Source organism: Microtus oregoni, unplaced genomic scaffold, assembly GCF_018167655.1.
Source record: "Microtus oregoni isolate MIOR12 unplaced genomic scaffold, Mior012 000016F_ref0000370, whole genome shotgun sequence".
Classification (NCBI taxonomy): Eukaryota; Metazoa; Chordata; class Mammalia; order Rodentia; family Cricetidae; genus Microtus; species Microtus oregoni.
The window spans coordinates 25460765-25487925 of record NW_024543075.1 but is presented as its reverse complement, the minus strand read 5'-3'; the positions used below and the strand labels follow the sequence as shown (position 1 = coordinate 25487925).

Below are 27161 nucleotides of genomic sequence, written 5' to 3'. Positions count from 1 at the left end.
ACCAGTCTTAATATATCCAGTAACCTTACAGGAACTGCCAAATGACAGATGTCCCCAAAGCTGTTTAAGTGCTCACTGGAATCCTGTGAAATGTTAGAATTAAGGACAATCAAGGAAGCAATTGTAGCATGAGTTCTAATAGGTCTTAATAATAAAAGCCTGAAGTCAGATATAGGGGAAAATGCTGAGAGACCAGAGACGGAGTCAAACCACAACCACCTTACCTGCTCAACTTCCCAGCTGAAAAGAGACTGAACTCCTGTCTCTTCTCAGCTTATCACTTCCTCTCTCTGCCCAGGCATATCACTTCTTGTCTGTCTGTACAGACCTCCAGACCTCTATGGTTAGCTACCGTCTAGCTCCATCCTCTGATCTTCAGGCAAACTTTATTTGTACAAACAAGATATCACCATATTTTTCCTTTTTTGTCTAAATTATTTTCTAATGAAAAGAATGTTATAACAAATATAAGAAAAACTATATGCAAAAATATAAGTATATACAATATATACAGTAAATAAATACATCGATAATGTCTAGTCAATTAACAATGGACAAATTCAGAGAAAATACTCCATATCTATCCTATCTTGGTAAGTCCTAAAGGTTGTACATAATTCACATTCTATTCTAACCTGCATTACCAAAACTATCTTTTTATGTCTCTCAACTTTTCATACATTACATTTCTTTAGTCAATTTCTTTTCTGAGTCTGGTAACAAGGAAAATTATAACTATAAAGTGACAAGACCCCCTGAAAGGTCTCCTTGAACACTAAAATACTTCACCCAACAAACAGCAGGAAGCAGTTTGGAGAATACTATGCTCAAATATCCAAAATACTGTTTATAAATGTTAATTTTCATTTTAGAGGGGTGATTATAATGGTTAATGGTCACAGCCAATTTCTTTCTAAAAATGGGGGGATACAGAAATAAATACTTTACAAAGTATGGATTTTCATCTATTGATACAAATTTAAGGTCAATTTTGTTATACACACATGTATATATTTCTACTCTTGTTTAAGGTATTATGTCTATGAAGCTCATTTAAAATGTAATGTACAGTTAAGAAATACAGATTAATAGTCATTTATAATAATCAAATTTTAATCATATTAGTTAGATTTTCTAGATATACAGAGATATATTTCAGTTAAATAGATAATCTTCAACACTTCAAAGACCTAAGGAATATGGCATTTAAAATGTTTTAAAAACAGAGTTTTCTCAACTGTGAGATATATCTGCTTCTGGCAGAACCAACTACTTCAGAGAGGATGGTTTGTTTTGAAGAAACTTGTTATGGAATTTGCTTTCAGTGTGACAAGGCTAGCCATTTAGGCAAGAAAATGCTCTTGCCTAGACTGCTTGATGGTCCTTCAGAATTGCTTCACAGAGAAAACTGCTTAGCAGAGTAAAGTTATGCAGGAAGTCCAAACAAAGATACAAAGAGAGAAAGAGAGTAAACTGAGTCAAGAAGACACCCTGTAGCTTCTGTGAAAGCAAGATGTAAGTTAACAAGTCATAAGCCTCATGGTAAAATATAAACTAATAGAAATGGGTTAATTTATAGTTAGAGATAGTCAGTAAGAAATCTAAGCTATTGTCCAAACAATTATATTTAATGTATTAGCCTCTGGGTGATTATTTCATAAGCAGCTGCAGGGACAGCTAAACCGGTTTCTTTCCTTACTAGAGTAGGAGAACCAGTCCAGGGGAACAGTGGAAGAGAGAAGATGTCTAGCCACAAGTGATAGTCTCGCATGGCATGCATTCACCTTTTGTAAAGCAGATGTTAAACTCATAGGCAACTTGTAGTAGAAGTATCCCTCAAAACTGGAGAGATTTGGTTATAGACTGCATAGAACCTGGTCCTCAATTACAATGTAGGACTTTGTGGAAAGAGGAGGCTGAGACCACTGAACAACAAATTAGGGCTAGAGGTATAGAAATCTCTCAAGACCAATTTCTTGGAGAAGAAGAGTATGTTAATGTAGAAAGGCAATCTCTATATAATGTTCACACCTTGGCTTTATGCCATGTAGCAGCTTTGAATGCTTGAAACAGACCTGAAGCAGTAGGAAAGAAAATTGAGTCATTTATTAAAGTCATACAAGGCCAAAAAAAAAAAACCCTTCACTGATTTCTTAACAAAGATTGACTTCAGTGGTAAATAAAATGATACCAAATTCAGAAACCAGACAAATAATAATTGAATCTCTGGCTTATTGAAAACACTAATTCTCAATGCAAAAGGATAATCAGGCCTTTAAAGGCAAGTTCAGCACCCTTGAAGGAATGTATCTAAGATATAATCAATATTGAATCTCATGACCATGATGGGTGCTTAGATAGGAGAGGTGATTTCCAGAGGTTTGAAGAAAAATCAAAATGTTAAATGTTTCAAATGTGCTAAACAAGGTCACCTAAAAGAGATTGTAAACATGGAATTCCTAGAAACAATGTTTTTTCTAAGCATAATCCAAACAGAATTCCCCTCCCTTCTATATTATACAGAAAGTATGGTAAAGGCAGACATTGGACTAGTGAATGTAGGTCAACAAAGGACAGTCAAGGTAACCCTTTGCCTTTGGGAAACTCCTTGAGGGGCCTCTCCCTATGTCAAATTTAGTTCAGTCATTTCCTGTCACCATGGAGGAAACTCCTTCCCAGAGCATTTAAAGAACCTAATGCCTAATGTAAGAAACCATACTGCTCTGGATGATAGAACACCTTCAGAGAATAAAACAAAAATTTCAGAAGAAACCATAAATCAAAATTGATAAAGATCAGATTTGAACAAGAGAGACCTCTTGATTCAAACAGCATACCATTCAACCTAAACTAACTAATGTGGCTAACAAATGCTTCTTATTTGATCAAATATAACTTTTTAACAGGGAAGCTCCCCAAAGTTAGGGAATGGTGAGGGCTTTGTTTTTGTCTTTTCAGGAAAATAAAAATAACCATCTTGAAGAACTTAAAGATCTTTGGACAAATAAGCATCCAAACAAGAAGGGAAAATACCCAGAAAAAAATTACCAAGAAAAGGAATAATCTGACCTAATTCAGTGCCTGAAGTCTCCAAAGAGATGGTGGGATCTCACAATGACAAGTCCACCATGACTGTGATAACACCACTAAGCTGACATGCAGCACTCAAAGATCAGCTTTGGACCATAAACTTCTCAGGACCATTCTGAGGTGGTTGGCTAGGATGATCCAGCCTCACAGACCATTCTAGTCAGGACTTGAGACGAGTCCTGTACTTTTCCATTATGTAGAGACTGGACAACAAAAGATACAGCTACCTCTCACAGGACTTGACAATTAACCCAGATTTGTCTTTTCAGGATCCCTAATGATACCATCACCCCTAGACAGCAGAAAATAATTTTAAGAACACAACACCCACTTTCCCAAGAGGTAGGGTGAGTGGATTTTGGTTATTTAGTAGCTTACGGATATTTGTTATTGTTTAGTGTGTTGGTTACAAATTGTTATTGGTAACGGTCAGAAAAAAAAGCTAAACAAAGGGGATTAAATTCAGGGTTCTTGTTTTTAAAATGAAAAAGGGGGATATAGATAAGATAGGATAAAGGGTAGATTATTGAATCTACTCTGAAAATAAAAAAGGAAGGATATAGCTCTGATAAGATAAAAGGTAGATTATTGAATCTACTTTTAAAAAGCAACTACTAGTTTTAAATATTATACATTGGATTTGATTTTTGGATAGTGTATACAAAATTATTTATATTAATACAAACTTAAATTATTTTTGTTATAACATACTATACATAAGTTTCTGTATTGTACCTGTACAACTCATTTAACAATGTAATGCAAATTTCTAGTCCCTGAAAGTTATTATTACCAACTATTTAGTATAGTAAGGAAATGAAGGTAGGTAATTAGTCATCTATTACAACCAACTTATAGTCATGTTTTATATATTTTCAAGGTCAACTGGATATAGTTTAAATAGACAGATTGTCTTTAAACACTTCAGAGATATACAGAATGTGGCATTTGAAATGTTTTAATAACATAAGTTCTCTTTTTATAAGATAATGAGACATGTTTGCTCCTTCCTGGCAGCACCAATTTACTTCAGAGAAGATAATGGGCCTTCCACATGAAGTTTACTTTCTTTGTGGCAAAAGTAAGCCACTGGATAAGAAAGTGTTCTTGCCTTGATTGCTGATGGCATGCTGTCCAAATAGGACAAGCAGGACACAAAAGAAAGTGACCACCAAATCTTACTAAGACAAGGTGGGACAGTCCTTCAAAAATCCCACTTCATAGAAAAGTCTGTCAAATATTCTAGGCATTTAGGCCAAAGATGGATGCCCCAATGTTACAGAGGAATCTTGAGTGACTGTCCAGGCATCCAGCTGCTTCTGTCATTTTTCACATTTTGGAAGTTGCTTGCTTGCTCTTCCTGATTACTTAGTTAATATTATTTCCTTCTCAGGTCTCTGATGAAGTTGAAGACTAGATATAGTTTTCCTTGTTTACTGGATTCAGAAAGAAACTCATTAAAGAGATGTAAACTATATAAAGTTGAGAAGCATCAAAAGATAGTTTGGATGTTATTGCGAGTTAGCACAGAAAGTAAATTAGGTACAAGACTTTGGACTCACAAATATAAGATAGATAATGGAGTATTTTCTCTGAATCTGTCAAATGCAATGAACAAAACATTGTTGATTTATTTATTACCTATATATTATATGCAGTTATTGTATTTATTGTATATAGTTTCTCTTATATTAGTTACAACCTTCTTTTTTATTTTAGACAAAAAAGGGAAATGTGGTGATATTTTGTTTATGCTGTAACAAATAAAGCTTGCCTGAAGATCAGAGTACGGAGCTAGCCACTAATTGGCCATAGAGGCCAGGCAGTAATGGCACACACCTTAAATCTCAGTACTTGGGAGTCACATACCTTTAATCCCAGCACTAGGGAGGTGGAGACAGGAAGGGATATGTCTGGGTGGAGAGAATGTAAGGCAGGAGGAGACAGGAATTCAGCACTTTCTGTCTGAGGACTTTTAGGGATGGGATCACGCTTTTTGGCTTGAGGATTTCATACAGTTAAGAATTCTAGTGGCTGGATGTTCTGCTTCTCTGATCTTTCAGCTTTCACCCCTAATAGCTGACTCTGGGTTTTTATTATTAAGACCAATTAGAATTTGCACTCTAGAAGCCATTTGTCAAAAGCAATTATAGGCAGATAGTTTAACCTTGTGATTGCGTGAAGCAGATGATGTGTTAGAAGATCACATGGGAAAAGAAAAATAAACCAGAAGCTAGTAGAATAACCAAGAAGTCAAAGGAAAGAATGGATAGGGACTGAAAAATGGACATGCGTTTTGAAAGCCTCTGGTATACTCCTAAGCATCTCAGAAATGGTGTGATTAGAGCTGTGAGCATCACCAGGGTCATGCATGAGCCTCAGAAAGATCTGACGAGGCCCTGGGCAGGCTCTCGGGGTTTATGGCCTTGTCCACTTCCAGTTTGTATTCTCTGTGCAGTTATGAGCCCTCCCAGCTCCCTGCTCCGGCCACTGTATCTTCCCCACCATCACAGACATCTAGCTCTCTAGAACGTTAAGTCAAAACAAACACTTCCTTAAGCTGCTCTAGGTCGTAGCTTTTTTTTTTGTTTAAACCAAAGCAGCAATAAGTGATGCAGCTCTACAGCCTTGTAGGACTATACTCAAAACCAATGTGTTATGTACTTTTATGTGCTAATTAGTAGGTGATGTGAGTCATGTTTCAATTAGACAGGAAGGGACACCGGGCACCATAAATCATCTTACCTTTTACATTATGAAAGTTGGTATGGAAAATTTGCTTGCATTTGCCTAAACTCAGCACTGGGAGAATAAATGTGTAAGTAGCAAATACAACTGGTCAATCTAATCTAAAGCACCCAGAGGGAACCAGCCCTTTGGTTTTGTGTCTAACTGACTGGCTTTTTCTTTTATGAGGGAGGGTCTCATATGGACACAGCTGGCCTTAAGTTCACTATTAGTCAAAGATGTTCTTGAATTTCCAATCCTCTTGTTTCTATCCCCCTAAGTCCTGGGGCTACAGGCATGTCACACAGCACCTGGTTTACCAAATGATTGGGACTGAACCTGGAACTTTGCGCATGTGTTAAACAAGAACTCTTACCCACTGAGTCACACCTTGGCCTGTCATTTTAATTTTTGAGCTCTGTGAACATACAACTATTATGCTTTTTTTAGAAACAAATGAGCAAAAACACCCAATGATGTCTTCTATGTTTTTCCTCACTGTATTCCCTGTCCAGGTAGGGCAGCGGCCCCCAAATCCTGCATTCTGGTGGGTGAATGGCTCAGGAGCAGAAGTCAAGTGGACCTTTGAGGAGCTGGGGAAGCAGTCCAGGAAGGCAGCCAATGTCTTAGAGGGTGTGTGTGGCCTGAAACCTGGAGACAGGATGATGCTGGTGCTTCCACGCCTTCCAGACTGGTGGTTGATCAGCGTGGCTTGCATGCGAACAGGTCAGTGGGCAAGGTTAGGGCTCCTTGGTAGGACTGGTACTGCCCACCAGAGCTTTGCAGGTCCCATGAAATTTGGAGGATGGGACAAAGAGAACCCTGTATGGGGTTCATTTTCCCTTTGCCCAGCAGTGACCAACCTGACTGCTTGCAGAGGCTAGACAATGATAAGACACTTAAAATTCAACTGCTTAGTAAGGGCAGACTGTAAGGAGTCCTTGCAGGTTTTTTTTTTAAGCACCTACTATGTGCTAGGCACTATGTTCAGAGATTTTTTTTCATAATCAAAATTTTGTTTAAAGTGTTATTTATTTTTGTTAAGAAATTTCTCACTTTTGTCTACTCTACAGCGTTCATTGGTGCTCAAATAAAATAACACAACTATATTTCACGTTATGGGGTGAGGTGTTGTCTCCACTCCAACACTGGAGAAGATGACGAAGCTGTTGTCAGTGCAACTCTACACCTCTAGATTTTCATCATATGCACTTGTTAGGCTATAGTGATTGACTTTCTCTTATTGATAGCTATGGCTGTCAATCATCTTCTGTCTTAGGGTTTCTATTGCTGTGAAGAGCCACCATGCCCATGGCAACTCTTATAAAGGAAAACATTTCATTGAGGTGGTTTACATTTTTAGATGCTCAGTCCATTATCATTATGGCAGGGAACACAGCAGCATGCAGGTAGACATGGTATTAGCAACAGTAGGCAGCAGGAAGTGGACTCAGGTGCTGGGCAGTATCTTGAGCATATATGAGACCTCAAAGCCCACCTCCACAGTGGCACACTTCCTCCAACAAAGTCATGCCTACTCCAACAAAGCTCCACGTCCTATTAGTGCCACTTCTTTGGGAGCCATTTTCTTTCAAACCACCACATCTTCCTAGGCCTCAGGCTTAAACACAGTCCCTAAGACATAACAAACAAGCAACTTCTACTGGATGTGCTAACAGAGAAGTGGAATGAGGAAGCATGTCAGGACTGGAGGAAGAGCTCACAAACACCTCAGTTTGACCCCCCAGAACCATATTAAAAAGAAAAAAGCCAAGCCAATATGTACCAAGTACACATTTACAATCTCAGCCTTGGGGAGGCAGAGACAGGTAGATCTCTGGGGCTCCACAGCCAGCCAGCCAGGCACATGTGGCAAATTAAAAGCCAGTGAGAGATCTTCTCTCAAAAACGAGACGGCATTTGAAGAGTGACACCTGAGGTTGTCTTCTTACCTCCCCCACAACATACGTATATAGCACCCACACTCACATGAACACACACGCGTGTGTGTGCGCACACACACACACAATTACATGCTTAAAAGAAGAACACCATTCAACTCAGAGTGCTTACATTGGGAACTAAATTGTGCAAGAGTTTGGGAGACAGAGCAAAGAGTGATGAGAACATGAGCTTGGCTCTGGTGCTGTGCTGAACTGACCTTTCCCTCTGCCTCTTATTCTCGCTAGATGTTTTCCTCTGTGAAATGAGCGTGATAAAACTCAATAGAAAAGACTAACAATTTGCATTCTGAGATAGCAAGACCTTTCAAATGTCAAGTTTGCCCCTCTAGTCCTTATTCCTTGTCCTTGGAGGTAAATGGAATCTGCCACTTTTAGTGCAACTTTGGTTGAAGCCATGTGGGGGGGTTCTCAAGTTTCTGCCTGCTATACCTCCTCTATCAGCTAGTGATCACAAACAACAAAAGGATTTATTGCAACATTTTATTTGAAGGACTCGGAAAATGATTGAACTAAGAAGTTGCTGAGGCAAATCAATGTAATATGTTCAAGATCATGGACTCTAAGGTGTCTAGTCAGGGTTTCTATTGCTGTGATGAAACACCATGACCAAAAGCAACTTGAGCAGGAAAGGGTTTATTTGGCTTATACTTCCACATTGTGGTCCATCACTGAGGAAGTCGGGACAGGAACTCAAGCAGGGGTGGAACCTGGAGGCAGGAGCTGATCAAAGACCATGGGAGGGGTGCTGTATACTGACTTGCTCATCTTGGGTTGCTCAGCCTGCTTTCTTATAAACCCCAGGACCACCAGCCTGGGAATGGCCGCACCCATAGTGGGCTTGGCCCTTCCCCATCAATCACTAATTAAGAAAATGTCTTATGGTGGCATTTTCTCCATTGATACTCCCTCCTTTCAGATAGAGTAACTCTAGCTTGTGTCAATTGACATAAATCCAGCCAGGACAGAACAGGTTTTACTGCTGTTTCAGCGTCTCAATTCTGCCCTTATTACATCAGCTATGTACTCTTGGGCAAGCCATTTGATTTAGCTAAGGCACGGAAGTCTAAAGACCCATACTCTTTAAAAATGTACTCTGTAGAGAGTGTTTATCACAATACCATGCATTTCTGAGCATCATGAGACCTAAGTGAAGGAATGCCGGGAAAGCTCTTACCCTAGGCAATGCCTTTTTCATCTCATTGTTACTGTTATTGTTCCCTCAGGGGGTTCCAACCCTCTTCAGCCACTTGTTTCCCTGGCCTCTTCATTAGAGTCTTCCTCCTGTCTAACAACCTCCCTTCTCTGTGTGGCCCAAGGTGTGGTCATGATCCCAGGTATCTCCCAGCTGACAGCAAAGGATCTCAAGTACCGGCTGCAGGCAGCCAGGGCCAAGTCCATCGTTACCAGTGATGCCCTAGCTCCGCAAGTGGACGCCATCAGCGCTGACTGTCCCTCCCTCCAAACCAAGCTTCTGGTGTCTGACACCAGTCGTCCTGGCTGGATCAATTTCCGGGAACAGCTTCGGTAAATGGGAGTCTCCAGAAGAGTATCTATTGACGGGGTAGGCTTTGGGTATCTTCTTTTTCAGCATCAGGATTGAGCATGAGGAGACTGAATTGAAGAGATACTGGTCAGAGACATCATCCTGTGACTACCTCAACATTCAAGGTCACTCAGTTACTGAATGTGCCACTTCACCTTAATATCACCTAAAATTGATGGCAAAGATCACTAGAATTCTCAGCCAGAGCAGATGAGCTAAGTTTAGTGATACACTTAGTTCACAGAAAGCCGTCAATAGTGAAATGGCTGCCTTATATTGGTGCTCGCTGTCTGCCAGGCGCTGTGCTCAGTAAACATTCACCTACATCCATTTGTGCAAGAAGGATTTCATGAGGTCTGTTCTGGAGCTCAGAGCACTCTGTGCTTTGGTGCTCAGAACACTGCTTAATCCTTGAAAGGAGCCCCACAGGTGAGAAACCGCTGTTGGAAAAATAAACTGACTCGCCTAGCATGCTGAAAAGGAATAAAGTCAGAATTAGGATGGCGTCATGACTACTTCCGCCTTGCAATGAGGATGTGGCAGGCATTTATCTGGGGATTTGAGAGTTTTGTCCTGATCAGAGAAGCAGACTGCCTCTCCTGGTGGCTCACTCCTGTCACCCTGGCACTCAAAAGGCTGAGGCAGGACGGTGAGTTTGAGGCTAGACTGAACTACACAGCCGGACCATGTTAAAAAACAGAAAAGGAATAATCCAAAGCAGGCTGCTGAGTGCTGGACTCCCGAACCTGGAGTGGCCACCTGGAGGACCAGGGGGACTTGAGCATTTGAAATACAAATTGCACAATCTCGCTTCTGGCCTGCTTTGCCAGGCATATCTGAAGCAGGGCCCCAGGAGTCCTCATTTCTGAAGATCAGCACATGACACTCTGGAGAGTTGTCAGGTTAATCTAGTTAATCCAGATATAGCCTTTTAATTTCAGCTGTCATTAAAATTATCTGAGCTTAAGAAAAAAAAAACAAACTTCTGATTTCATTTTGATCAAGGTGGAGCACAAGTAATGGAATTTATTTTAAAAATTAACTCAGACATCTTAAGACACAGCCAGGGCTGAGAACCAAGAACTACCTGAGTCTTCAAATCACAGAACTTGGAAATTTACCTAATCTCAAACCCCTACATTTTTTGAGAAAACATATTTTAGAAAAATATCTCTACCTTGAGGATTGAAGAATTGAATTAGGGATAGAACTATTCATAAATGAACAGAATTACATGCATGAGAACATATGCGTGTGATTACCACAAACTCCTCAGCCCTACTCAAAGAATGTAGAAATCTGTGTGTGTGTGCGCAAACACACATGCATGTGTATGTGTTGCATGTATATGGTGTGTTTGTGTGTGTGTGCTTGTTCATGTAGGTGTATGTGTGTGTATGTGTGTGCAGGATAGATGTTAATATCAGGTATTTTCCTCTATCATTCTCCACCACCTTGTTTTTTGAGACAGGGCCTCTACCTGACCCTGGAGCTCACCAGCTAGGCAGAATGGCTGCCCAGTGATCTCCAAGGATCCCCTGTCTCTGCATCTCCAAGCCTGAAATTACACATGCAAGCAGCTTTTATGTGGATCCTAAAGATCTAAACTCATGCCTGGCCTTGCCCTTACTGACTGAACTATCTAGCCAACCTCATAGATCTTTCAAATGAGCCCTTTGGGCCTTTGGAGCCTCAATGCCCGTGGCTACAGCACTGTTGTAGAGACAGTATCTATCTATCAAGGTGTGCGCAGGGGGCACAATCCTCCGCGCACACTGCATGCATGACATGTTGAAATGGCAGTCCTACCGTTGTTAGAGCTTTGGGAACTTCTTGGTGTTTATGTATTAGCGGTGTCACTTAGCATTCTTGCCTTTTTCCAGAGAGGCCTCTGCAGAGCACAATTGTGTGAGAACCAAGAGTGGAGATTCCGTGGCCATCTACTTCACCAGTGGAACCACAGGGGCTCCCAAGATGGTGGAACATTCCCAGTGCAGCTATGGATTGGGTTTTGTGGCCAGTGGAAGGTATTGGGACAGCTTGTCTAGAAGGTCCAAAACTAAGGGGGGTGAGTGAGCAGAGGGGAGGGAGTGGAGGAGGAAGAGGTGGAAATGGAGGCCAGAAGGCAAGCAGAGCATAAGTCAGGAAGGCCTTGAAGGCTTTACACTGAGGAAGAGAAAACTGTGAGGTATTTTAAAATTAAATCAAAATATACAGTGCATACCTTTTATCGTTGTTCTTCAATTGTTCTAGGGGATATATAAAAATTGTTCATAGTTACGGAACACTGTGTGACGGTTTGAAACACATATGTTATACAACCTTTAAGTCATGGTAAAACTACTCATGGGCTCAAGCATTTGTCGTTTATTTGTGGTAAAATCAAACATTCAAGATCCTTTCTTCTAGGAAATTGTATCCGTTTAAGTGTATCCCGTCTAATATCATAATAGATATCCATATTTTGTGCACCCATCACCACTATCTATTTACAGAACTTTTACTTTTCTCAGGCAGAGACTCCGGACCCATTATATAAGAGCCTCCCATCCCCTTCCTCCCCTACCTTTCTGGAACCCTCTATTCTGCTTTCTATCTCTACTACTCCAACTACATCAGACACCTCGTGTGAGCAATACATGATTATGAAATTTGGCTCCTTTCACCCAGGATAGTGTTTTCAGGGTTCATTCATTTTCTATTCAATTTTTTTTTACATCTACCTTTTCATTTTTAATTAGCATACAAGGTGCCAGATATCACCACGGCCTTTTCAAACATAACGTGTTTCAGCAGATTCTCCTCCCATCTCATCTCCCCGACCCCTGCTACCTCTGTAACATCCTGTCACCTCTCCTCTGTCATGCCTCACGTGTCCTTTTGCCCCCTCCCGTTCTCCCTCATTACTGTCCTTGGATCGTCTTGGTGTCATGTCTAGTTTTGTGGGTTTTCATATACTTGTGTACATCCATATACACATTCCAGAAACACATGAGAGAAAACATGTGGGTTTTGTCTTTCTGAGATTCAGCTGTTTCATTAAATATATTTTTCAAATCCATCCTCTTTTTGCCATGTGACCTAGTTTTACCTCTCCTGGACAGATACCCAAAGACTCCGTATCCTACCAGAGGGATACTTGCACGTCCATGTTAATGGTGCTTTATTCATGGTAGTAAGGAAATAGGACCAGACTATACACCCATCAGCAGAAGAATAGATAATAAAAATGTGGCACATATTCAGAGTGGAATTTATGCAGTCATACAAAAATGAAAATTTCAAGGAAATTCCCCTACTTTTATGACTCAAAGATATCACATTTTCAAATCTGCTCAACTGTTGGTAGAAACATGGGCTACTTCTATATTGTACCTACTGTCCCCACTGTTACTTCTTTGGGTATCTCTCCAGAGTAGAATTGCTCGGTCATATGACAATTTTATGTTAAGCTTTTTGGTTTACATAAGAAATATTGGATATTGTGAGCAGGGATATGACATAATTCATTTTAGTGTCTAAAGTCTCTCAGGGTGTTGGGTTGATAATAAATAGTAAGGATCAAGGAATGAAGAAGAGTTAGAAAAGAGGATACTACATTAAAACAAAAGCATATTGACTTGTCTTGGGGAACAGAGGGGAAGGAGTAAAGAGGTTACGAACAACTTAAACATGGATATAATGACATTTTCTGAGAGTTCAATATGGAGTGAGCGTTATGTGGCTTATTCTTTTAAGAATAATGGGGAAAAACTATGGAATAAAATGGGCAGAGGGAAGAAAACCTGGAATTATTCGTTGGCATTGCAAACTCAATGAATCGATTAAACGCCTCCATCCTTCTAACCGAAGCAGAGATGTACAGGTAGAGAATAGATCTGCATGTGTAGAGGTAATGAGATTCCTCTCAGGTTACCAGTATACAGATGACAATTAATATATTGAGGCTGGGTGATATTTGAAGAGAATATAGATACATTTTTGCAGTGAAGAGGGGAACAGGAACTGACTTAGAGGGAGACACTCATGATGAGGACCAGAAGAAAGTATGTCCTGGAACCCAAAGGCAATCTTGACAGCTTGTCTATAGCCTGTGTTTGCAGACACCATGTCCTTTTCCCAGGATGTCCCTTCTCTGCTTCACCATCATGGTTCCTGCACATCAGTGGTGCCTATTCAAATGTCCTTCCCACTTAAGCTGTTCTCAGACCCATCTCCACTCTCACCATGGACCCCACGGAATCATGGGATGTCTCTTAATAGATGCTCAATCACCATGTGTTGTGATAATGGTCTCCTTGCTCTAAATTGGGGGTTTATTCTCTACTATTGTACATGACTTTGATTTTAATTCTTAAAATGTGTTCTCCCATTGATACTGGACCCTCACTGGGCGCTCAGTGGGACTCTTACTGGACATCCTATTGCTGCACTCTGTCGTTGAGATCCTGGAGCTCTAGGTCCCCAGGATTGATCTCCATCCTGCTCCAGCAGATCACAGATGCGGTGGATGTTGGGATGGGTCAACACATAACCCTGACTTTGGGCCTGGGTCATTGCCAGGTTGGTCAGCCTATCAGCTCTCCCTGTCTTCACCACCAGGGTGAGCTCTCCAGCATTGACCTGGCTAGTTTACCCCTAGCAGTGATGAGCAAGAGGCCTTGGTGGTGTAGCAGAGAACAGGGACCTCGAACCAGACCATTGGCTCTTGGCAATGAAGGCCTGCTTGTAAAAATGTATGTGTAAAGGAGTTTACTGTGTGACCCAGCATGTCACACTGCAGCTTCCATGACAGGATTCTTCTTTCTCCCCCATTTTTTCTCTTAAATCTCACTTTCTTGGGGAGATAGGGGAAGGGAGATGGGTGGGATCAAGAGGCATAAAGTGAAAGACACAATGAATGAATAAAAATAAAACTCTTCCAGGGCTTCTTGGATACTTATACTTACTAAACTACTACATCCCCAGTACTAACTCCAGACTAACTTAGGTGAGTGTGGAATGGAAAAACTGCTCTTATCACAATGCACTGAGATTAATTTTCCCATACAAACTGCTCACACTAAATGGTGACTTCCTTGAAAGGACGGGACCTGTTCTTCTAATTTAGTCTTCTTAGCCTCGGACACAGATACAGAGAAAGTGTTGAGGGAAAGTTCGCTGAGATAGTAGTTGAGCTGACGGATCTTGTGTAGGATTGTAATGTGAATAATGTAATCCATTCTAAAGGTGGAGCCATTGACAACGATGCTCTGACTTTCACTTCTTGGCAGGAGGTGGGTCGCCTTGACTGAATCTGACATATTCTGGAATACAACTGACACCGGCTGGGTGAAGGCAGCCTGGACTCTCTTCTCTGCCTGGTCCAACGGAGCTTGCATTTTTGTACACGAGCTGTCCAGAGTTGATGCCAAAACTATCCTAAATGTAAGTAAAAAATTACTGGTGCTGGAATCCCAAGCTTTGCACTTTCTGTGCAAATGCCCTATCACTAAGCCCTCATTTTCAAACAGTCGTACTTTATAAGCCTAAACAACCTTGAACCAGAGGTCTTCTGTATTTGAGTCCCAAGGGTTGAGGTTGTAAGTGTACACCACCATGCCAGGGGTTGAGGTTGTAAGTGTACACCACCACGCCAAGGATTGAGGTTGTAAGTGTACACCACCATGCCAAGGGTTGAGGTTGTAAAAGCACACCACCATGCCAAGCTCTGGAGCAGCTTCTGTGTCCTGGGTGTGAGCGGAATGAGCGAATACATGAGAAAATGGATGGATCTGATGACAAATTCACTCAGGGCCTTCTCTAATCTGGTTCCTATTCACCTAGTCACCTTCAGTCTTTGCTCATGCTCAATATAAATCCCTAGGCATGAAAGAATTTCATCTCTCCAAACCCTAGCAAGGCCTTTTTCTACGTGCCATGCCTCTCTTTCCACAATCTTCTTCCCTATGCTCTTGTCAAAGCACAAGATAACTGTCAAAACTTTAGGTAAAATCAAAAGTCTACTCCTCAAGGTACTCACGGCTGTCCCAGACCTTATCAGGTCTTAGACCTGGTCCTTCCCATCTTCTTCCTCTGAAGTCTTCTCATGGGGGAGGGGGACTGGCCACCCCAGTGAAGACACTGATTACCTTTGTTCTACTCTCTTCTCTAAGTGGCAATTTTTGAGACATCAATGTGCCTATCTCCCCATACCCATCTCTTTGAGACAAGCTAGGTTATATGTGACTAGAAATACGGGCTTCACCATTGGCCGTGCTCAGAGTCTCATCCTAGTCTCCTGACTTCGTGAGCCCCACTTTCTACCTCCAGAAGAAAGCACATACAGCTGCCTGACAATGAGAAGACCCTGGGGTCCTAATGCTTTAGCTCTTGCCAACTCCCCATCATTGTTCAGGTGGGAATTATCAGCCATGTGTGCAGTTTTTCTCTTCACTGTCCCCAGCCAAAGTACTCTATTTATGATCTAATGCTATAAATGAAAATTAGCAGCCTTAACATAAGCATTTATTATCTCACAATTTCCCATGGTTGGGAACCTGGGAGCAGCTATACTGACCAGGTGGTCTTGAAGAAAAGCAGTTTGTGAAGTTGCTGTCAAGATTTCACCAATTCACACCCATACTAACTGCAGTATTATTGCTACTCACAGCAAAGAAAAGGCATGAGCAACCCAAACATTCATCAGAAACTGAATGTGTAATCCAAATACGGCACACATATCCATGTGTGTGTGCGAGCACACACACACATACACATGTTAGTTAGGTTTCAAAGGGAAGCCAATTCTGGCAGTCTGCAATATGAATGATTCTGGAGGACCTCATGCTAAGCGAAAGAAGGCAGGCCTCAAAGGACATTTACTACATGACTCCATTTATAATAGGCACCTAGAATAGTCATGTTCGTGAAGACAGAGGAGAATGGTGGTTACCATGAGTCTGGGAAGAAGGTAATGGGAGTTCATCACATAATGGGTACACAGACCCAGTGTGGAAAGATGAAATAATTCTGGAGATGGATAGTGTCACAGGGTAAAACTACCTTAAAAATGAAAGAAGTAGCTAAATGTCTGACATATGTCTTCAAGGAGAATTTATGATTTTGTGTGTTCACATGGATGCAGGTAAAGGAACATGTGGAGGAATATATGTACATTTATGTGTGGAAGCCAGTGGCCATCTTCAAATGGCATTGCTCAAGTGGCACCCGCCCTGTTTTCTGAGACAAGGTCTCTTTAGGCTGGAGCTTTTTTACTGGGCTAGAGTGCTGGCCAGAGAGTCTTGGGGATCCACCTGTCTCTGCCGCCCAGTGCTAAGTTTATAAACATATAGAAATGCCACACTTGACTCTTTCTCTTATGGACTGGGTTCTGGGGAGCAAACTCGGGCTCTTATGCTTGCTTTGCAAGCACTTTACTGATGGAGCCATCTCCCACGATCTTCAATAATAATTTTTACAAAGCTCTCCTCTAGGAATGCAATCATCTCAGATGAGCCTGAGTAAGCTGTTTCACTTCTGGATTGTAATTTTTATCAGTTGTGCACTGGATACCTGCAGGTAGAGATCATGGAGGTCATTTTGACAGATCCCATGCTTAGTTTTCTACTTCTCTGCTTTGTCCGTGAGACTATAAATATCTAATTCACCCATCTCATCACACCTGAGTGTCTCTAAGAAGACTAAGGTCTAAAACCCTTGTTTTGTTTAGACTCTCTGCAGGTTCCCAATAACCACCCTTTGCTGTGTTCCAACCCTTTTTCGACTGATTGTACAAGAAGATCTGACAAGGTACAGCTTCTGCTTGCCAATTCTGGAGTTCTCATACGAGGACCTATATGCAAATTCACCTTTTCAACCCAACTCTTGCTGACCGCGTTCCTCTATTTGTCTTCCCATGACTCTCTTGAGTCACCTCTGCCTCTTTCTGTGCCTTCATGTGTCTCTTTGCCACTATCTGCTGTCTTTCACGTAAAACACTCCTCCATACCTTACATAAAGCCTTTAAAGACAATTTTGTTGCTCCTCAGAATTTGTACCCAGAGAAAATGGAAAGGATTTAAGGCAATCCAAATATTCAACATTTGAGGTAAACTTTATCGCCACCATATACCATACCCTTAGCATTGTATCCATTGTATCTGTGATTTATGTCACAGAAATTATTAGATTTCCACTGACCATCTATAGCTAAGGAGCTTTCATTTGCTTGGACTAACAAGCTCAACCATAGTATACACTACGTCTCCTACCCCCAAATGAATGCAAGCCAGCCATTCCTGAGTATCTGTGTTTGGGGACAACACTCTGTGGATGACACTTATCCTGACAAATCCAAGGCACTGTCCACTAGTTGGGCAGAGGGATTTGCTGGGGTACTGGGTGAATCCCCTCCTCAATCAGTAACTTACTGATCCTAACCACTGTCTCCCTTTTCTAGTCTTTTCCAAGACATACCCTTCACACGCTCTCATCTTCCTTAATCACACTCCCTGGCCATAAAATATCCAAAAGAAGGGAGTACTTACATGATTTTGAGTGTGTTCTTCTAAATATAAGAATCCATTCCATTTATTCATTTCATGTGAATATCTCCACATTGTAATTCTGGCTAGAAGCAGTCCTTGGGTAATTCTTCAAGGCCAATAAGATGCTGCCTGGCAATACAAAATAATTCAATTGAATCAATGGACTCCACCTGGGAGGAGAAAAATGATTGAAAATGTATTTATACTTAGATAATTTTTGAACGGAGAGATTCATTTGCTATTTATTTAATAGCTCTGGAAATTTTAGATCCAATATTCAAAATTGGGGGATTCTTAGAAGGCTATTTTTAATCTCTTAAATTTTTATTGATTTATTACTTTGATTTGGATCATTGCCTTGATTTCTTATCAATCAGTTTGTTTATAGGTAAATTAATTTGAAAAATCCACTGTTACGCCCAAACCCATCACATGAATACGATTTTATCCCGAATTCATTCAGATAGTATAGGTTTGCTTTAATTACTTGCTTCTGAAAACCATATATCTACAGAGAGAGGTTGAACCTCAGAGAACTGCTGTGGAACAGAAGGGAGTTTGTCCTCTAGTGTCTGTGGGACTCTGAACCTCTAGTAGTACTAGGGAGTAGGTAGAACTTGTTCATAACGTAGACGGCCTTGTCTTCCTACTTGAGAAAGGTACAAGTTTCAAAGCCTGAGGCACTGTGTGACGGGTGGAGAGGCCCTCAACCCTGACGTGAGGGATAAGTGGAAGAGCCAGACAGGCCTGGAGCTCCATGAAGGCTACGGACAATCGGAAACAGTGAGTTGCTGTCCCAGGTCACCTCACCTGAGCCCTCTGCCCATCATAGAGGATCACTCACCTGCAGCAGGGACTCACCTCTCCCTGACACCTGCCCAACACTGCATGGGCTCTAGGGGACAATGGCAATGAAATGCCTTTGCCCATTCTTCCTTTTAAAAGGCGGTCTCAGGTGATTAATTTCACATATATATCAGCCTGCAAAGCAGTTTTTCTGATACCATAATTACTTTTGTGTAGCTGTGACAAGATATCTTGCAGAAACAGAGAGAGGAGACTTACTCTGGCTCATAATTTGAGAGGGTCCAGTCATGGTCCCTAGGTCCCATGAGCTGGGAGAACATTATGACAGTGAGAGCTCATGACAGAAGAGGTTCCACCATGACACTCATGTTCAGACTGGTCTTCTCTTCTCAGACACACTGACTTCTAGATGATTCTAGATTCAATCCAATTGACGATGAGGATCAATACTCACAGTCACTCGAGGAAATTGTCTGTCACCCCAGAATAGCCTACCATGTATTTTTAGTTAAGCAGTAAAATCTGCAGCTATCTTGACAGGATGTGGGGGTGAACCTTTGAGTTTAATGATACAATCAAGTTCTCCATCCATGAACATTAATTAGAGAACCCCATGAAGATCTGTTGGCTATGAAAAGATGATAAAGAAAAATTAAGGGGAAAGGAGAGAAGAGTATGAGAGGGACGGCAAGAAAGAGGGCAGAAGAAAGGAGGAGCTAGCAGGGAGAGCAAGCATGGAGCAGAAAACAAGAGGATGAGGCGCCCCCTCGTGGACATGGCTTTCTTTCCAGGTCCTAATCTGTAGCAATTCAAGAGGCTCGGCAATCAAATCTGGATCTATGGGGAAAGCAAGCCCACCTTACGATGTGCAGGTAGGTAGCCTCTGCCCACTGTGCATGGAGTTATCCATGTGCTTGGGAGTACAGGCTGGTGGGTACCCTGGCTGCGTAAATGAGGCTCTGAGGCCATGGAATGATCTCTCTATCAGATTGTGGATGAAGAGGGCAATGTCCTGCCTCCGGGGAAAGAGGGGAATATTGCTGTCCGTATCAAACCCACCAGACCCTTCTGTTTCTTCAACTGCTATCTGGTAAGAGGTGGGGAGCAGCTGTGAGAAATCACAGCAATTATTGAATGCACACCCCTGAGAAGCACATTCTGTGAGTATTAACCCTTGCAGTAACCACATGAAGTTGGTTGCTGTTGTTATTGACCAGGAACGCTGTTCTTGATAAGGAAGCTACAAAAGTGGAATGGCTTCTCCAGTGTCACATAACTAATATACAAGGTCAGAGGCTTTAGCAAGAGTGTGCTGAGAGTACAAACCCAAGACAACTTCCTTATGATAAAAAAAGGATAGGGAAGATTAGGTTCAAGGAAGTGGAGGCTTTTATCAAAGAGCCAATTGCAAGTTTGTATGAGTGCCAACTTTTCAGGATGTTTCTTTCTGGTTTGTTGACTGGATATGTATCCTGGATTTTAGCCCAAGATTCCAAACTAAGATAGTAATTCTCTCTCCTCTAGATATGCTTTGGCTAGAGTCTCTTCAGCCTCTTTTTTATAAAACTCTCAAACCTGGATGTGCATCAGAAACACCCAAGAAGCTTCAACTATGTGATGCCTACTTACCACTTACACCAAATTAACTAAATTTTTGAATGATAAGGGTCAGGCCACTGGGTAATTCAAACGGGCAGTCAAGAATTGAGAACCTCTTGTCACAGAGACACCATGCCATTCATATACTAATCTGAATGAATGTGCATTTTAGAATCAACTCGTCAAGATCCACAAAAACATTGGTTAACAATTTAATTGGATTTTGCATTGTCTGTAAATCAACCCAGAGAAAACTGACACTCTACCCATTCTTTCTAATTTCTTATAGTGTGTGTGTGTGTGTGTGTGTGTGTGTGTGTGTGTGTGTGTGATGCCAGGGCATATGTGTGGTGGTCAAAGAACAACTTGGGGAAAGTCAGTTCTCTCCTTTTGCCATGTGGGTTTTGGACTGAACTTTGTGGCACACAGATCTACCCACCAGTCTATTTCAGCAGCTCCTCCTTACTCTTTCTGTCTTTCCATTCGTTTCTCTATCCTCGAACGCTCTATAAACTGATAAGACTTCTGTGTCTCTACCTTATACACTTCTGCTAAGCTGTATTCTTAGATATTCATTAATAGCTTACATCTTCCTCAAAATGTATTTTTGAGTGGAAATAAAATTTACTTGCTAAAAAATGCATCCAGGCCAGTGATTTCTGGCAACTATGTGTATCTATGTGGTCACCACTGCAGTTAAGACAGGAACATTGTCATCACCTCTAAGTGTTCTGTGAGTTCCTTTACATTCAACCTTTTTTACCCCAGACCTCAGGCAATTGGTGAATTATTGTTACTAGATAGCATTACATATACTAAATATTTACTATATACTGTATACAACAACTATATAGTCATTTTGTTTCCTTTCTAAAACCTATACATGGAGTCATAAGAGATCCATTTTTATGTATCTTAAACTTAGGATAATTTATTTTCCAGTAGCCCATATTTTTGCATGAATTAGCATATTTCTTTCTATTAACAAATAGTAACTTTATTTTTTTTTTTTTGGAATTGGGCTGGAGAAGTAGCTTTGCTAATAAAGCATGTGCCATGCAAGTGTCAGAACCTGAGTTTGAATCCTCAGAACCTACCAAAAACAGGACAGAGTAGCATGAGCATCTGAAATCCCAGCTCCGAAGAGGAGATGGAGCCAGGAGAATCCCTGGAAGCTCACGGACCAGCTAGCTGGTGCATGCAGAGCAAATAAACAATAAAGGACCTGTCTAAAAGTAGAAGGAAATGACTGACACCCAAGGCTGTCCTCAAACTCCAACACATGTGCCATGATACTGTGTTCACATTCACACACCCCAATGTGTGCATGCGTGCGCACACACACACACGCACACACACATGCAATTTTTAGAATCATAGCTTGACTTCTTTGCCCTTGCCTCCTGCCAGTGGGGTTTCAAGCCAACCCTTTACTCCTGTCTTCTACCCTCAGCATATTCACTTGTTCAGACCAGTTGCCTCACGTGTGTGTGTATCTTCCTTGAGTTCAACTCTTCTAAGGATGCTAGTGGGCATTTGCTCGCTATCCACCTGGAAGCTTTCATTCAATTAAAAGAGAGGAAGTCACAAATCTGCAGCACTCGAGCCTCCTGCCCTATAGGGAATGAGCCTCGAGAATCAATAGATCACCCATTGAAGGGTTGTTGGCCCCCAACGTCGGATCCCCAGGCCCAAATGATCTATTATGGTCTTCCCTTGTCTTCTAGGAAAATCCTGAGAAGACAACCTCATCAGAGAAAGGAGACTTTTACATTACTGGGGACCGAGCCCACATGGACGAGGATGGCTACCTTTGGTTCTTAGGGAGAAATGACGACGTGATCAACTCTTCAAGGTCGAGCAGGTTGCTCTTTCCTCTCCTTGAGGCTCTATAGGGGAAGGAAAGCCATTTGGAAGTTTCTTTTCTCTTTCAGCTACCGGATTGGGCCTGTTGAGGTAGAGAGTGCCCTTGCTGAGCATCCAGCTGTCCTTGAGTGTGCTGTGGTCAGCAGCCCAGACCCCATTCGGGGTGAGGTAAGTGCTCTAGGAAGAACATAATTGCAGTGTCTCCTAGTTAGTAGCACCCAAAGAAACAAGCAGGATTGCCAGGTTCCTCCTTCAATCTCAGCCCCACCCCTAGAACCACAAAGCTGAAGCCCCATCCTCAGTCACTCACTCCTTCTGATTAACCCACCTTTAAATAATAAATACACTCTATAAAGACAAGATGGGAAAATTCAAAGTGTAGTTTCACTGGGACATCAGACAATCCAAATGAGCCTGATGATTGGGCAAGAGATCTCGGTGGAAGGGAAGACAGACTGCCAATAATCCTCTCCAGTAGGGCAAAAAGGTCCATCTGTTTCAGATAAAGACTTTACAAGCTCACTGGACACGGTTGATGAGGACTGTAGCTGGAAGGAATGGACAACTTGAGGAATGACAGAATGTTTCTACGTGGCCTTGATATACTAGAAGGATGAGATAAATTTAATGGGCTTTCACGGCACAAAGGCAAACCCCCTTTCTGTGGGTTCTAAGAGAAGGGAAAGAGTAGCTCCTAGGCACTGCTGTGTCCACAGTACCCAACAGAAACAACCTAAAGGGGGAAGATTTATCTGGGTTCACAATGACAGGGGGTTTGGTCCTTCAGGGTGGGAAAGGAAAAGCAGAGAAAGGAAGTTCATAGTTTGATAGAGGTGGAGTGCAGGTGTATGGTAGAAGTTCTTCAGATCATGGCAGGCCAGGGAGTAGACATCTAGGTAGGAACCAAGGACCCAACATAACCTTCAAAGACCCCCTTCTGGTGACCCACTTCCACTAGATAGGCCACACCTCCCAAAGTTTTCAGAATCTCCCAAAATAGGGCCAGGAGCTGAGGAACGAGCATTCAAACCATGTGTGGCAGACAGTTCAGATTCAAACAGGAGCTGTGGTTGCCACATGATGCTAGTGCAAATTAGTTACTCTGGAAAGTCGGAGTGATAGCAAGTGTGTGTTCTCGGAAGCATTAGAGCCAGCAGTTCTCAAAGTCTGGTCCCCAGACGACTCATGGTTGCCGAATTCAAGTTCTGGTTTAAAATACTGACTTTTAGACTTCAAGTCAGATTTGCTGGATCATATTGACTGGAGAGGGGTCCAGCGCACCCGCTTTGGCCTGAAGCCGTTTGCAGAGTGATTCCTCCCTAAAATTTGAGTTTGCAATAGAAAGAGAGAAGTGTGACTCTCATGAATGTGCTGGAAAAATCGCACCTGGCAAGGAACATGCGGTTCTGAACATTGTGGATTAACTAGAGTGTTGATAAGCAGACACCCTCACGTTATTCCATGGAGAGCGCTTGGAACATGGTGTGCACATACCAGATGCTCAATAATACAGCGTCACAGTACTCATGACCAGAGACAGCTCTTCCGAAAGGCCAGCCTTGTCTGAACACAAAATGATAGTGAGCTTACACCTCTGGGACGTGTGCAAGGACAACCACCCCTTCACAAAAAGGAGTTGGTACTGTTTATTGTTGGAGAGACCTGCAACCAGGGGCCTTTTAAGCTCTTCCATTGATATCAGAAACCACTTTATTTTTGAGACTATAATATAATTACAATTTTTCTCCCTTTCCTTTCTTTCCTCCATGTAGTAATAGGAGCAGCAGGGCTGCGTCCCCAGCACCCCGGCCGCCTGCTAGCTTATGCCCCGAAATAATTACACAGACACTGTATTCTTTTAAACACTGCTTGGCCCATTAGCTCTAGCCCTTACTGGCTAATTCTGATATCTTGATCAACCCATCTCTAATAAACTGTGTAGCACCAGTCTTACCAGGAAAGATTCAGCATGTCTGACCTGGCGGCTTGCTCCATCGCATCTGCTTCAGAGAGCAGAGCTATCGCATCTGCCCGGGAGAGGGGAGCATGGCGTCTCTGAGCTCATTTCCTCTTCCTCCCAGCATTCTGTTCTGTTTACTCCACCCACCTATGTTCTAACCTATCAGGGCAAGCAGTTTCTTTATTTAATTAACCAATGACCTTCCTCCATCACCTCCAAACACTTCTAGGCCTCTCTCAAATTTGTGACCTTTTTTTCACTAATTGTTATTACATGTATATATATATATGTACATTTATATTCCAAAATATAACCGGTTCAGTCTGTATAATGTGACTTGTATATATGTTTCCAGGGCTGATCATTTGGTATTGGACAGTACCAGTAGTCTTTCCTATGGAAGACTCCCCCTCCCATTCTCAGCATTTCCTGGTTGCCTGTGGTTCTTTGTATAGGGTTGACACCTGTGGGTTTTCCCCCTGTCCACTTTGGCATTTATATCGGTTTCATCCTTGTTCAGTTCATGTTGAGGCAGTCATATTGGTAAGACTTTATGGGTACATTTTCTGACATTTTTAGGAGACAGCTTTGAAGGTATTTTAAAATCTATTTACTGTGTGTTGTGTGAATAAATGCACATATGTATCACAGCACATGTGTAGAGGTCAGAGGACAAACAAACCATGCGGGGTCCGTGGAACGAGCTCAGGCCATCAGGCTCAGCATCAAATGCATTTTCCCTAGGAGCCATCTCACAAGCCCAGAAACTATGTTTCGAACAATTGTTCCCTCTTTATCAAGAGGCAAACTGTAGGAGAAACCCAGGCAGACAAAGCCAAGGAGCAGAGTGTTCCCTGTAATGATGGAAACAGAAACAGTGTAGCTTCCTGTTTGCTGATGGGAAATGCACATGCAGGTGCTCTCCAAAGACCCAGCAGTCCCACAACAGGGCTGTGTTTTCCTCAGCCTGGGCAACCCAGTCCCACTCTGTCCTCCTGCAGGAAAACTTGGAAGCAAATGACCATTGTTGTTGTGAAGCTACTTCCTCCAGGAGGGTTGCATCTTAGGGGAATCCATGCTGGCTCCTAATGGAGTCATTTCAAGTATGGGGAGTGGCACGGGAAATGAGGTTCCAAAATGAGTTCACTAGAGCCAACGATTCTTTAGTTGTTAATTTGTAACGGGCAGACAGTAGGGACATGGATGTTATTCATATCACTGACTGTGCTCAACATACCAGTAGAACCAGCAGGAACTAGCAGGACCCCCATGGTAGGCTAGTATAAGCAGCCACATGTGCACAAGGCTAGCCTGAGGAGAAAAGCATCATTCCTGAGGGCTGGGTTCTGGGGTTCCCTCCCTGCAGGTGGTGAAGGCATTCATAGTCCTTTCTCCAGCCTACACATCTCATGACCCGGAAGCACTGACTCGGGAGCTCCAGGAGCATGTGAAGAAGGTGACTGCTCCATACAAGTACCCCAGGAAGGTAAGCACCAAGGGCCCTAGGACATAAGCCGAGGAGGAATCAGGTGGGAGCCTGCTCCCTGGACTGCTCTCCTATATAGGGCAAGGGTCTGCACCAGAGGTATGCACACCACAGTTGCTGCTTCGGTTTTGCCTTTCTTCAGTAGATATTTCTGAAAATACATTATGTTCTTGCTCTAAGAACTGCTCTGTGGGTGAGCCAAAGGGTCTGATGAGAGGTGAGGGACATGTGCTCCAAGTTCTAGCAGTTTCAACTTTCCAATGAAGCAGTAAACGTAACAATGTAAGAAAAGGGTCATTCTGAGAAGTGACGGTTTGTAAGCATAATTATATCTGTTTCTTTGGTTACTAGGTGGCTTTCATTTCAGAACTGCCAAAGACTGTTTCTGGAAAGATCTTAAGGAGTAAACTGAGAAACCAAGAGTGGGGGAGATGAGGTGCAACCCAAGGAAGATGACAGGATGCTCTGATGGTTCTGAAAGAAGACAGAAGTGGGATTGGCCAGCCCCTCCTTGGAGCCCCATCCCTTCAAAGAATAGGCATCAAAGATGGTCAGCTTCTGGATGGGCACTGTAGGGTGATGTTGGTAAAGGTGAGAGCATCCCTGGTCCAGAGCTCGCAGTCACTGCCCCATCCAACCAGTGTCCCATGGTTTTCCTGACTGGAGACATCCTCACCATCTTCCCATTGGTTTTACTAAGAGAATTCTGCTGTTCCTGGGACAGATAGATCACCACAAAACCTTAGGGTATCTGTGGTCTCATTGTGCCAGTGGGAACGTAAAACTTGACCCTTTGGATTAAGCCATTTGATAATGGCATCTGGACCATAACATTGACAATACTCTTCCATTTAGTAGTCATACCTTTGGGACTCACTATAAAAGAAACAATTCAAAATGCAGAAAACATGTGGTATACAAAAATATTCAGTGAAGCATTGTTTATAACTGAAAGCACATGCACACAATTGAAAAATAAACTAATTAACACTAGTTTGTCCAATTAATTTAACTATTCTATTACTTATGCATAATTTGTGTCCTAAAAATCATGCTATAGTTTAAAAGGAAAACTGCCACTGGGAAGCAGCTGTAAGGAAGCACACTGGAGACATCACTGGTCCTTTCCCTTAGACATTTGCCCTCTTCTGTAAATGGAAGTTTCTTGTCCGACTATTTGTTCCCAAATACATGGCAGCCACTTCCCAAATTATCACACAGAGGCTTATATTAATTATAAAGGATCAGTCAATAGCTCAGGCTTATTACTACTTAGCTCTTACATTTTAAGTTAACCCATATTCCTTATTTATGCTCTGCCATGTGGCAGTACCTTTATCTGCATGGCATGTTCATTTCTTGCTCCCTCTACATCTGGCTGGTGACTCCTCACTCCACCCTTCTCCTTCCCATCATTCTTAGTTTGTTCACTTGCCTATACTTCTTGTCTGACTACTGTCCAATCTGCATTTTATTAAACTAATTTGAAAAACAAATCTTTACAGTGTACAAGAGGATTGTTCCATAGCACTCTCCCAAGTTTTCTTAAGAATCAGAAACAACTATTTCAATGAACAAGTTATTTTAGAGA

At 42.1% G+C, this 27161-nt stretch overlaps 1 protein-coding gene across 3 annotated transcripts in view; it reads left to right on the top strand.

The window, feature by feature from the left end:
• Acsm5 (acyl-CoA synthetase medium chain family member 5) overlaps positions 1-26563 on the top strand; it is a 34064-nt gene extending 7501 nt beyond the window's left edge. Inside the window, exons 4-15 of one of the 3 annotated variants that reach the window (XM_041666440.1) lie at positions 6333-6543; positions 9098-9305; positions 11208-11351; positions 14598-14751; positions 17036-17115; positions 18512-18635; positions 19451-19531; positions 19648-19749; positions 21986-22113; positions 22193-22292; positions 25451-25570; positions 25922-26563. In XM_041666440.1, coding sequence (XP_041522374.1) covers positions 6333-6543; positions 9098-9305; positions 11208-11351; positions 14598-14751; positions 17036-17115; positions 18512-18635; positions 19451-19531; positions 19648-19749; positions 21986-22113; positions 22193-22292; positions 25451-25570; positions 25922-26005 — 1536 coding nt within the window. In that variant the 3' untranslated portion in view covers positions 26006-26563. Of the gene's footprint in view, positions 1-6332; positions 6544-9097; positions 9306-11207; positions 11352-14597; positions 14752-17035; positions 17116-18511; positions 18636-19450; positions 19532-19647; positions 19751-21985; positions 22114-22192; positions 22295-25450; positions 25571-25921 lie in introns of those variants that run through there. The other 2 variants (XM_041666441.1, XM_041666442.1) reach the window with 2 other exon arrangements.
• Positions 26564-27161: the final 598 nt, after the last annotated feature.